The sequence below is a fragment of the Lagenorhynchus albirostris genome, chromosome X (genome assembly GCF_949774975.1).
Source record: "Lagenorhynchus albirostris chromosome X, mLagAlb1.1, whole genome shotgun sequence".
NCBI lineage: Eukaryota > Metazoa > Chordata > Mammalia > Artiodactyla > Delphinidae > Lagenorhynchus > Lagenorhynchus albirostris.
In genome coordinates, this window is record NC_083116.1 from 48,560,026 (window position 1) to 48,572,608 (window position 12,583).

The 12,583-nt window shown below is 35.7% G+C and overlaps 2 protein-coding genes across 3 annotated transcripts in view; both read right to left on the bottom strand.

Annotated features, from left to right (window-relative positions):
* Positions 1–12,583, bottom strand: part of DIAPH2 (diaphanous related formin 2) — a 786,790-nt gene that overhangs the window by 572,222 nt on the left and 201,985 nt on the right. For both annotated transcript variants that reach the window (XM_060138052.1, XM_060138051.1), the window contains one exon: positions 10,257–10,396. In XM_060138052.1, coding sequence (XP_059994035.1) covers positions 10,257–10,396 — 140 coding nt within the window. The remainder of the gene's footprint in view (positions 1–10,256; positions 10,397–12,583) is intronic.
* Positions 7,303–9,749, bottom strand: RPA4 (replication protein A4). The gene is given in 1 exon segment (XM_060138053.1): positions 7,303–9,749. A coding segment is annotated over 1 exon segment (780 nt). The 5' UTR covers positions 8,689–9,749; the 3' UTR covers positions 7,303–7,908.

Consider the following 12,583-nt stretch of genomic DNA (forward strand, 5'->3'; position numbering starts at 1 on the left):
TGAAAATAATATAGGACACATAGATCTAGTTTGGTTGTATTATGAGATATAATATTGGATCTGCATTAAGTTAAAATTCTGTTTTGAAGCTAATATTATATAATTAAAATTCAATGTCACTGAATATTTATGGGACAAACTTAGCTAAATGAGCCAACATGGTTGCTGTTAATACAAATTGTTGACCAAGATTTTAAAAGAAAGCATACAATTTGACATAACTACTCTGAATTTACTATTTTCTAGTCTATGTAAAACTGTACTAGGGTCTTCTAAAACGGTTTATGCATTTGAAAGTTAAAGTAAACAAATTTAAAATACAACTCTGCTTTCGCAATACTGCACATAATGCTGCCTTATGAGATGTGCTCACAATTTTAAGTCTTCTTCCCATTTCTGCACCATAAAAAATTGTCCTCATTATTCTGCTTTTCATAAGTAGTCCAGTGCAAAATGTTCTTAGAGTATTGATCTGCATCTAACGTTATATTAACTTTCTAAGTACTGTCAGCTGCTTTGCCAAGCTTTTAATGCATTTAATATAGGCTGTTCAAATAGTTATTAACACCCATAATTCAGAAAGTACTTTCTACTCCTAATTTGTATTACTGTCAAGAGTCAGCTATTTTCATTACGATGATTATATTAAAATGCATATTAATGTGCTAGAAAAATATGTTTAAATCTAAAGGGAAGTTCGAAAATATCAAGTAAAAACAAATATGCCAGAGGTAATGCAAATAACCACACCTACAGAAACTCTAAAAGATATTTTATCTGTTTTCACCTGCTTGAAAAGATTGGCTGAGGAAGCTATCGTCACAGAAAGGGAATATACACACTATGCCATGAGTTTGGCAGATAACTAAGATTCAAAGCAAAACAGAAAAAAACAGTTTCCTAGTGGGGTAACATACCCTACAAGCTATAAGGCAATTTCAGCAACAACTCTGAAAGAATTCTACACAATCACAACTCTCATACTATTCTTCAAACCAGTATTTCTTGTTTTTGTCATGTGTTGAGAAAGCTTACTGACAATGATTTATTGCTACACATTTCTTTGGATCTTCATAAAATGTATTGCCAAGTACCTATGCATCCTGTAATGGGTTGGCTGGGAATAAAATCGTCCCAACTCATTGGTCATTTCTCAGCAGGCACTGCTTCCTTTCATAAACTTTAGTAGAGGAATATGAACAAAAATCTGTAAATAACATAGTTGTCATTCTGAAACACACAGACCATGGTATGTGCAAAGTCTAATACGATTTGTGGTGGCAGATTGGGATTTATTTTATAGTCAAAACTCATGGATATTTAGGGTGTTAAATAGAGTTGTAAACATTCAGTTTCATTAACTCACCATACAACCATAAAAAGACCATCGTGGAAAGCATGCTACGTTGTCTGTAGCTGATGAATATGGTTCAAATCAAACCAACAGGTTTCACTCTTGTATGGAGGAAGCTTGCTTCATTCTTTTTCTCCGATTACATCTTAAAATGCATGGCCACAAAATAGAGCCAGATTAATGCAAATTCATTCTCATGGCTGGAGAAGCATAGGTTTTTACTGATGGAGGGTCAACATCTACATCAAATCACACATTATTGTATATAAATTACACCGTAACTGCCATCATGAAACAAATAAGAGGGCAAGAGGTTCCCTTCCCTAGAGGAGTCTAAAATAGAAATGAGAAAAGCAGACATACATGCATGAAATTATTACACAGCATAAGCAGGTGCAGGTGAATGTGTACAGTACAAAATAAATGTTGAAGGAATGTATAGTAATGGAGTGATTTGGGATATGGCCAGTTAATGATGGCTTATAAAAGGAATTTTTAAATATTTGCCATTAGCAGAAAAATAATATAAAGAAATTACTTTCTTAGAGCCTTTATCATCTAAGTGATTAAATACTATATGAATTTGAAAATCATGACTCTGTTTAATATTCTGAAATGACTGTGCTTTGAAAATGTTTAGTAAAGCTATTAGTGTGTGTATGAGTGTCTATATATTTATTATTTTACTAGGGGCTGAACAAAAAGAAATCAGTTAAAACTGGTACAGAAGCAAATCAGCCATGAAGAGGGCAAATGCCCAGATTCCAATGAATATCAGCTTTGGAAAATAGTTATGTAACAGAGACACAGAAACTGCTTCCTTCAATATTTTAAAGGAAACTAAATACCTTTAAAAAAAATAAAATAAAACTAAATATCTGTCCAGAGTTGGTTAAATATATTTACAAATGCAAGAAAATAACAGATTGCTAGGAAATCTTTTAGTCTTAATAGAGGAACATTTTTCTCACTCTTCAAAATAATTTCTTAATAATCTAGTTCCTATAGCAAAAGTAAGAGGATTGGAACTAAGCAAAAGAGAACACAGAACATAGAAGTTTAGAGCTGGAAGGCTCCAATCTCATTTACATATGGAAAAACTGAGGCCCAAAGAGTGCACTGATTGGACTAAGGTCATAGAGAGTGAGAAATCAAGGCCTGGAAATCAGATATCATGACTGGCATTCTAGTGGTACTCTATCATATAACGTGCTCTCTCTCATACTAGTATCCAGAAAAATTTTCTTTATAAAGAGAACAAGGCTAACAAAATTTAATTTCATTAATGATAGTTCTACATAAGGAAGAATAATATTAAATGATTACTGTTCAATTTCAAGGATTCTTTTACTGTTATATAACAAATAAGACATGATGCATTCAAGGTGATTTTTCCCTCTACACGCTATTTTTTCTTTGTTTTCTGTATAATTTACTTATTATTATACAAATTATTCTCTTCCTTGGGTTTATTCTTACATTGATTTCCTCCTTTTCTTTTCTTTTCTTTTTTTTTTTTTTTTTGCGGTACGCGGGCCTCTCACTGTTGTGGCCTCTCCAGTTGCGGAGCACAGGCTCCAGACGCGCAGGCTCAGCGGCCATGGCTCTCGGGGCCAGCCGCTCCGCGGCATGTGGGATCTTCCCAGACTGGGGCACGACCCGTGTCCCCTGCATCGGCAGGCGGACTCTCAACCGCTGCGCCACCAGGGAAGCCCCTCCTCCTTTTCTTAGGGCAACACTCTCCAGAGACACTTTCTGAGATGGACAAATTCTGGACATCACCTTGCCTCCCTTTCCCTTCCCAAGGACACGACTGACTCGATTAGGGACGGTCACCTGACCAGAGGTGTGGCCAGCACGTAGGTGGGCCTGTAGGCTGAGGTGGTCCGGCATGAAAAGCTTTGCCAGAGCAGAAACAAATGGGGACCAGCATCTCCCCATTAAGAGTTCTAAATGAGGAATACAGCAAAGGCCAGGCAGTTAATATCAAGAAAAGAAGCAGACTCATATAGAATCCATGTTCACAATGAACAAATCAGGGACAGGCACCATGAATTTCTGCTGCTGAGTTGAAGAGTCATGACAAAAATAATCAGGCTCTAGGACTACCTTGGGATGTCAAGTGACCTTCCATATCGGCCTCCACAAAGCACAGTTATACGGCTGTCTCTAGAATTCCTGTGAAATTTCTAGCTCCTTCACTGCAACATGTTACATGGTCTCCCTGCTTCTACCCAGAGTTATCCTTTAAATACCTAGGTCAGGTCAGGCCATTACTCTCCTCAAAACCCTCTTACATCTTCCCAGCTCACTCACAGTAAAAGCCAAAGTCCTACCAATGGCTCACAATTCTCTGCCTCCAGCCACACTGGCCTCTTTGACATTCCTGGAACAGACATTTGCTGCTGCTGCTGCTGCTGCTGCTTCCTGTTTCTAACAATGTTCTTCCTCCAGTGGACAACACAGCTCACTCTCACACTTCCTTTAGATCTCTGCTCACATGTCACTAAAGTCAGGGAGGCCTTCACTGACTATGTGATATGAAATAGCAACATTCCCTCCCCAGGACAGATCACAACCTGACATTTTATGTATATATGTATGTATGTATGTATGTATGTATGTATGTGTGTGTGTGTGTGTATATATATATATATATATTTTTTTTTTTAAATTGTCTGACTTCTCTTACTAGAATGTAAGCTCCATATGCAGGCCCCATATGGACAAGGGGAATTTGTTATTCCTTTCTGGGATATCCATCTGCTATATAAAAACAAACTACATAATATTAAGTGCTATTCATTGAACTGCTCAAACCTAAGGTATTACCAAAAAAAAAGAAAAATAGTAATTCTCAATAGTAAAAGTAAAAAGCTTTCTTGATTTATCATATAATGGTAAATAGGAATAATATATGGATGGCATTTGAATTACTAGAGGTATCATCCAAAATGTATAGAGCAAAGGAGTCCCAAATTTCTCTACAAAGAGCCATGAGATCATAAGAATACGACTTTTCAATGCAATGATATATATTCTTAAGATAGTACACTTCAAAAAATAAATGCATTGGTTTATAGAAGATGTAGACTTTCAGATGATTTTTTAATCAGTGTAAATGCAGGCTCAAAGGATGTTATAGTGTCATTAAACATTAATGAGTTATATGGCTAAGTTCTCTACAACTATAATAAAAATAAATTTTGTTTCTTAAACTGGTAATGAATACAGAGGTGTTTTTATATTCTCCTCTATACTTGTTGCTGAAATATTTCATAGTGTTTTTTTAAAAATTCAAGTCAGGCAAATTTTAATGAAAGGAATAAAGTCAAAATATTTAGTATGTGACAAGAATGAAAGGAGGATATTTTAAAAGACTTTCCTTATTGTGAGGTAGTACAAAGAAGTGGATAAGGACCCAGGATTGGAACCTTAGCTCTGACACTTACTAGCCATGTAACATTAAAATAGAGCAAATTACTTAACCTTTCTGAGCCTCAAGTTCCTCATCTATAAAATGAGAACAATATTAATACTAATCATAATGACTCCCCGGTTGTATGTATTTCAAGTTCTTAGAACATTTCCTGGGGGATAAAAAATGGTATATATGTTAAGTGTCCCTTGCTATTATTTTTTAATGTTTTAAAGATGTCTGTAGGGCATCTGGGAAGACATTTGGAGATGGGGTCTGAACTTCAAGAGAAAGGTCTGAGCTGGAAATATAAGCCGAGGCACAGGGACCTCGATTATAAATCACAGGGACACACACATACACATTCTCTCTCTCTCTTAGAACAGTGCCTAGCAGATAATAAGTACTATATAAATGTTAAAATATTAACTATTATTATTTTTGATAAGTATTTCATAAGTCAATTAAATTTAAGCTTATTAAAATGAAAGTTAACTCCTATTGCATATAGTAGTTGCTCACTAACGGTTTAATGACTAAAGAATTCTCAGTGGTTACCTTTTTTCATTCATTATAAGTGAATGGAAATTGTAAAAATACAATTTATAATTTACTCAAAATATAAATCTAAATTTAGTAGGTAAAATAAAACAAGTACTAACAATTGTGATGACAGTATTAGCTTTGACTTGAAAACATTTTCAAATTTATTTATTCCGTTCATTTAGAATCAACTTCAATATAAATGCATACATTTCTTATGCCTATGAGCCATAGAAAAACAACCCCCAGTGGCTTATAATTATCAATTATCATGTTCCTCAGAGTTAAATGTCCCTGCTGAAAATAGTCAATGGTATTTCCCCAGGATTTCTGTCTTATACTCAAAGATTTGGCTCATATACAGGGCAGAACTGGAGAGGAAGGGGAGCACTGGCCAAGTTTATTCACCATCTAAACAAAATTGAAAAAGAAGTCTGCATACCAAGTGGATGGTTTAAAATGAATTTGAAAAATCTGCTACCCCTAACATGCACTAAATATGCATGTACGGCAATCTAGCAATTGTTTCTGCCTCAAAATGTTTGATTTTCTTTCACATTATAGCTAGACCTACTTAGTATTCTTCCATCGCAGTCCCTTACCTGCAGCAGAAACCCAGTAAAGCACAAGAAGAATGCGGGGGGGGGGGTGCTAGGGTAATTAACAAAGCTAAAAAGTACCCCAAGGCACAAAGATAGAGGACAGTCCCCCTCAAAGGATGGGGCAGGAAGTGGGGGTGGTCCCTGGCCTTAAATTCGGGTATACATATAGCATCAGTTCCCAGGCAACAAAGACAGCCAAAAAAAGCTTTTTTGGCTCTAGGAATATTCCTAGAGTGAGGGGAAAAGTGACTACCCAGCCAACCGCCAATTGAATCAACTTGACAATTAGGAAAGTGACCTATGAAGTCATAAATATCAGATTTTAATCTCAGGCTTCCAGCATTTGTATAAGTGATACCACAAAAGAATATTACGTCTCTTAGACTGTTTCTTTCCGCACTGACATCTTGAGGAAGAAATATGCCCCTCATCTGTCTCTCCTTCAGTATGATTTTCCCAGGGCAGGCAACCTTTTTGACAAAGAGTAGTTCAGAATTTCTTATGTTTATGAAGACTAGAATTTGGAAAGATGTCTGATAATTTAAATAACAAACACATTCATAGTATGTTAACCATTTGTGGTTTTCAAAAGAGTGTCATTTATGACTTCCTTGCTTTTGAAGGGAAGAAAAGTTAAATTTATGCCTCAGGAAGCTTAAGCAAGAACTGTTGATAAGTTTTCCTAAGAACTGGCAAAAAGAGGCCACATTCTAACAGTATGGATTGTTGGCTTTTAAGAGATTTTCTGTTTTTGCACCTTCTTTTTGTGACTGAGACAAGTAATGCTTTTCTCTTCTACCTATATGAATGTATATATTTTTTCTTTCCACTAATGTAACAGAGATAGTAACTTGAAAGATACCATCTTCAGTGTATGTACAACTGAGTGCTTAGTGTGTTCAATTATTTAAAAGCCTCACATAAGTCATATAACCTATACTAAAATGTATTATTACAAATAGGATGTATGTTATTGATATCATATAGAGAAGACAAAAAATTATTCTGGATAATTACAATATTAATATTCAAAAACAAAACTATAGGCTTTTCAAATGAATTTAGAAAAATATCACACAGGGAGGTAAAGATTTGCAAAAGTGCTTTAATAAAACGTTTAAATAAATTTTGGTTAAACTTGCAAAGTTTAATAAAATTCCTATTATTACTTTTTGTTTGTCTACCCTACAAGAATAAAACCTTCTTATACATAAAATAGAGCATTTAGTACTATAAATAATACATCAAAGCATGAAACTTACAAAAAGTCTGGTATCTGTACTATGCAACTGCAAGAGATTGTAATTTAATCCAAATATCTCCATATTGTATTTGAAACAATCATTAATCATATTTTAAGAAAAAAGTCAAAGCTGACCCTCCCATTTAAACATAGTATAATCTTATCTTTTAAAAAAACATAAACCTACAGTGTAAGAGCAAATCACTAAATGAACATTTGAACTGAGTGCCTGAATTCATAAACTGCTATCTTTAGCACATCTGAATTAATCAACTACTATATTTAGCAAGAGATACTAATATGACTATAATATGCTAAATCCAAACATAGAAAATAAGTCTAATGTAAAAACAACAGAATATTTTTTTGTCTCTTAACTGGCTCCTTGACTGCATCTACTTTCTCCTAATATGTAGGTATTACAGAAGAAGCTCCCATGCAACTAATAATTTTCAACTTTTTCTATACCTTTTCTCCTCCAAAATCATCTGTCCAAGAGTGTTTTCATTTGCTTGCTGGTAAACTCTACAAAAAGGCCAGTCAATTTATCCATCGCCATCTCCCTCTGAGCTTCAAATATAGTTAGAAAAATAGAAAAGTTCAAAGCAGTTGGAAAAGCAGTGAAGTTCCAAAAGGATGCCAGTTCCAATCTTTTGTTTAAAGAAATCTACTTCCTAAAAGTCAAACAGTCAAACTCAGTCACAACTGGAGGCAGCGTCTTCAGAAAATGAAAGAAGTTTTCACTGCTTCAATCAGCAGATTTAAAACGCTCCCCATCCACAGTGGGGTAGATGTGGCCCTTGACAGTCAGATACTCAATGGCTTGATTGATGGTCCCGATGCTCAGGTTGCTAAGCTCGGTCTGGAGCTCACGAACACTCTTGCCTTCCTATCGAGGATACTCCTGAATCAAACGCAGCACCTCCTTCCGGATGAAGTCGGGGTGGTAATCGCTGTGCATCTGGGCCTCATCCATTTCTGAGGGAACAACAGGGACACTTTGCCCAGAGGCCGCTTTATCCAGCATCATGTGCGCGTTAACCGTTTCTAGAATATGTGTGGTGAACTCGTTCGTGTCCTCCAGGACACGGATTTTCAACACCTCAAGGCTCTTCACCTCCGCAGAAGATTTGAGGATACCTAACACTTTGGCGTATACTCTCACTGGAAGGAGAGGTATCCCCTGCTTTGCTCTATCTCTGCCGACCCACTGGCGGACGTTGACAGGCTTGGTGGTCATATCATCAATCTTGTAAAGAACGTAATTTGTAGCCGTCTCTGCCTGCCTGATTATCCCCACGATAGCGACTAGGGAAACCTCGATTCCCCTAATCATGAAGACATCATCAATCACAGTGGAGGTGAGCAGCGGGTTTACACAGCAAGGTATAATATCCTGGATTCGGGACCTGTATCGTATGGACTTAAAAGCAAGAGCTACCCTGCCCTGAGACGGTGGGTCATTGCTTCCGATGGCTCCGCCTGCAGCAGAGATGCCGCCATAGCTCCCAAACCCATTCTTACTCATTTTAAGGGCAGCTCCGGCAGACGAGGGGGTGGGGTTTGGCTCCTGTCAGCAAGTTCCGCGAGTTCCACAGGCAGGCTACAACAGAATGCTGGGATTGTGACGACACAAGCAGCCCCATGCAACTGTGGAGCCAATCACCTGCCAGGATGCAGCTGCCTCTAACCAATCAAGACCTGCCATCTTCTCACTTCGCCCCACAATTCTTTGGAGCTGTCGGGTAGTGGCTCCCCTACATCTTAAAGGACCTGCGTGTAATTTCAGACCATTCCCGGTATCCTTATAAAAATGCATTTTTACCAGGTTCCCCCCACCCCTGCTTCATTCCTAAGTGTAACGACTTCTGTAGTCACTTCTAAAAGCCTCATTTATTCAACTCACTCAACCACTCAATAGCAATTTTCAGAGCAATAAGTTCAGTATACTTTGTGTGTGGAGGCGGCAGAGGCGGCAGTGGGGGAGGGGGGTATGGGGGACGACACACCGCGTTTACTGTCCACCAGTAAACTTTTGCAAATCATTAAAACCAGAAGCATTCTGGAAAAAATGTCGAGACAGCCACCTCTGAATAATTATCGTATTCAAACTCAAGTCATATCTTACCATTACCTTTTTAAATTTTTTATTGTAGAATTACACTTTTCCAGTTATTCTGACAAATGCATTATCGGTAAAAATAAATAGTATATTTCAATTTATACATAAATTCAAATGAAACAACTGAGCTCTAAATTATTTTCAAGGCTCTGTGGATAGGTCAGGGAAGTACAAATCCCATCATATATTAGGAAAAACAAGAATAAAATCAAAATAGGGTTTCTATATACTCTTATCCAGTAATTTCTGAACTTAATATTTTAGTAATTGTGTAAGCAGATCCCAGAATATTTTCATATTACACTGAAAATCTATTTTTCCCTATAAAAACATTTTATTTGGGGTGTAATTAACTGAAAGGCTTTTTATAGTTAATAAAAGAACATCAGTTATTGGAATCCACCATTGGCAAGAACTTCTTCCTTAAAAATCCTTTGTACCTAGGTAATAGCCTAAATGTGTAGATTTTTGAGGAGTTTATTAATATTTTCTTATTTATTTTATTGGTTAAAATTAACTAATCTTGCTATCCCAAATTACATAAATGTGTGAATGACATATCTAAAACTTGTAGAATACAAAACTATATTTACTTCTCAAGTTAAAAAGGAAAAATATCATAGAGCCAATGTACTTAATTTATTTTATAAATAAATATATAATAATTGTTATCCGAGTACAGATTTTCATATAAATGTGGATGTTTAACTTCTGGACCCATATTTTACATAATCAAAGAGGACCTAACCATCCGACTAATATTTGTATTCTTAAAATTGCTTGTTATTAGAGATCAGATTAGCTATATATTTTTAAATGTTTACAAACTCATAATTAGACATTGTTTTATTAACTAACATCAGACTTCTGGTCAGGAAAACGTGAGGTTAAAATGACGTAAGTGATTATATTCCCAACAATTATATACAGTACAAATTGTACGAATCATACCAAAACAGTAAAAAAGCACCTACCTGACAGGATTGCTGGTTAAAGAAACCCTCAGAGATTCTAGGCAATTAAGAAGTTTCTCATCTGAAATACCAGATCGTAATTCATGAACATATTCTTGTGAAGACAGAGTGCATTCATGTTTGCTGTTTTTCAGCCCTCCCTATTAAAAAAAAAAAAGATATTATTTTAGACAAACAACAGGTTTTTTTTGTAACTTTAAAAATACAATAATGCATAGAATATGCAAATATTTTACCGTATAAAAATGTGTACAGAGTGCCAGGCGCTTAAAAACTTTTGGTCATAAAACTCACGTGGTAAAATCATGATGTATATATCTCAACACTCTCCTCAGCCTCATTTAAAGGAAAATTACACTGATGGTACTCATAACCTGAAGAGAATATGGACTTCAGTAGCATAAAGTATCACTGACAGGGATGCTTAAATTTACAATCCAGGCATTAGGATTAACATTAGCTGGTCCTCCTTAACCCACAGGATGAACATTTAGAAGTCATCTTATTAATTTTCCTAGTTATTTATATTCTATTCTACAGTGAACAAAATTTAATGCAAAACATTATACATAACCCAAATCTACTGAAATATGTCACAATATCACCCTATCTGAAAACCAAGTGAAAATGTTTATTAAAATGCAAAACAATATAGTCTCCAATTAGTATGTTAGTTAACAAATTAGTGTAAAGCATTCACCAATTCCTAACTATTCTTTCCTAACTATGTTAATCCCATGCCGTAGTAATCTTAAAAAGCCATTAAATGCATTTATCTGGTAGCGACTAGTTTTTAGCTTAATTTCCAATATTCATGGGGTTATTTCTAGAACTCATTATCTCATCACAGCTCCTTAGCTTCATCACCTTGCCATAACTATGTAAGTAGTTTGGGGAAAAGGTTGGGAGGAAAACATCATCAACACATTCATTGTACTAATAACTCATAGTTTCACATTCCAGATCTACATAATCATAACTGCCCCTTTCCAGTATTACAAATGTATCCGCCTGAATTAAAACCCTAGCTTGAGTCCAATTTTGTAAATTCATATGAATTACACTCAGTTTCTGCTAAGTATCTAAGTTAGAAGAAGGAAAGCAATTGTTTTCCAATTTGATAGAAGTTATATCATTAGAGGACATAGAGTTTAAAAAAAAAATGTTAATAATGAGAAATGGATTCCCTAGGGTTTCATACTATTTGGCTTTTTATTGAGAATGCCTCCTGATATAGAAATTGTCAATCATTCTTAATGTCTGAATTTTTAAAAATTCCATTTAACAGTAAATGTTTAAAGTCTGATAAAGTCTTCTGTACAGGAACTGTGACACTATCACTACTATAGCACTTAAGACATTGGGGCAGAGGTCATTATGTGTGTCTCTTTCTCTTCCAGACTGGGAACTCCATGCCAAGTATCTAACACAGTGATGGGGTTTAGTGAGCCTCCACAAAAATGTGCTGTTATTGAATCTGTCCATAAAAATTACAGAATAAGGAATACAATTTCATACTTTTTGCTCCCATATATTGTGTAATGGCCACAGACTTGATTTTTCTTGCTTTAGTAGGATATACAGTAGATGTTCAGGAAGTCTACTGAATGAATCACCACACAGATGGCACAGTAAGTAAAACCATCATCGTGAAATCATTTCCACATTTCTATAACTTATTTACCCATCTCAAGGCTACAGATCCACAAGGAATAAAAAACATTTATAGTATAAAATTTTGCAGATCTGCTGTCACTTTCACTTTCATATGATCCTCAAACTTATTTTCTTAATTAATGGATGACAAGGCCATACTGACTCCCCTAGAGGCTTATATATAGGGCTTATTCCTGTAGAATGACCTTTGTATTTGCTGTTTTCTCTGCCTGTAAGACTCTTACCTCTGACCTCTCCATTGCTTGTTCTCATCATTTAAGTCTCAGCCCAACAGTCTTATATAAATTTATGACGTTTACCACTTTACTTGTTTACTGTGTCCTCCTCATTAAAAAATAGGTTCCACAAATCAGGAAACTTGCCTATCTTGTTCACTACTGTATCTCCAGATCTTAACACAGTGCCTGGCACACAGTTAAGTACTCAGTATATATTTCTTGAATGAATGATGGATCTATGAATGGTGAATAACCAAAGAGGTGAATGACTGATGAGCTTCAACATGCCAAAGCTTCCAAATTCAGTTTAGTTTCACTTCAGAATATTACAGTCCTGAGACATTCCATTATAATATATTCAGATATTCTTGTATAGAACAGGTAAACTTAGACAGTATATGGTATGCTGGGGATGGCTCAAACTGCCACTGG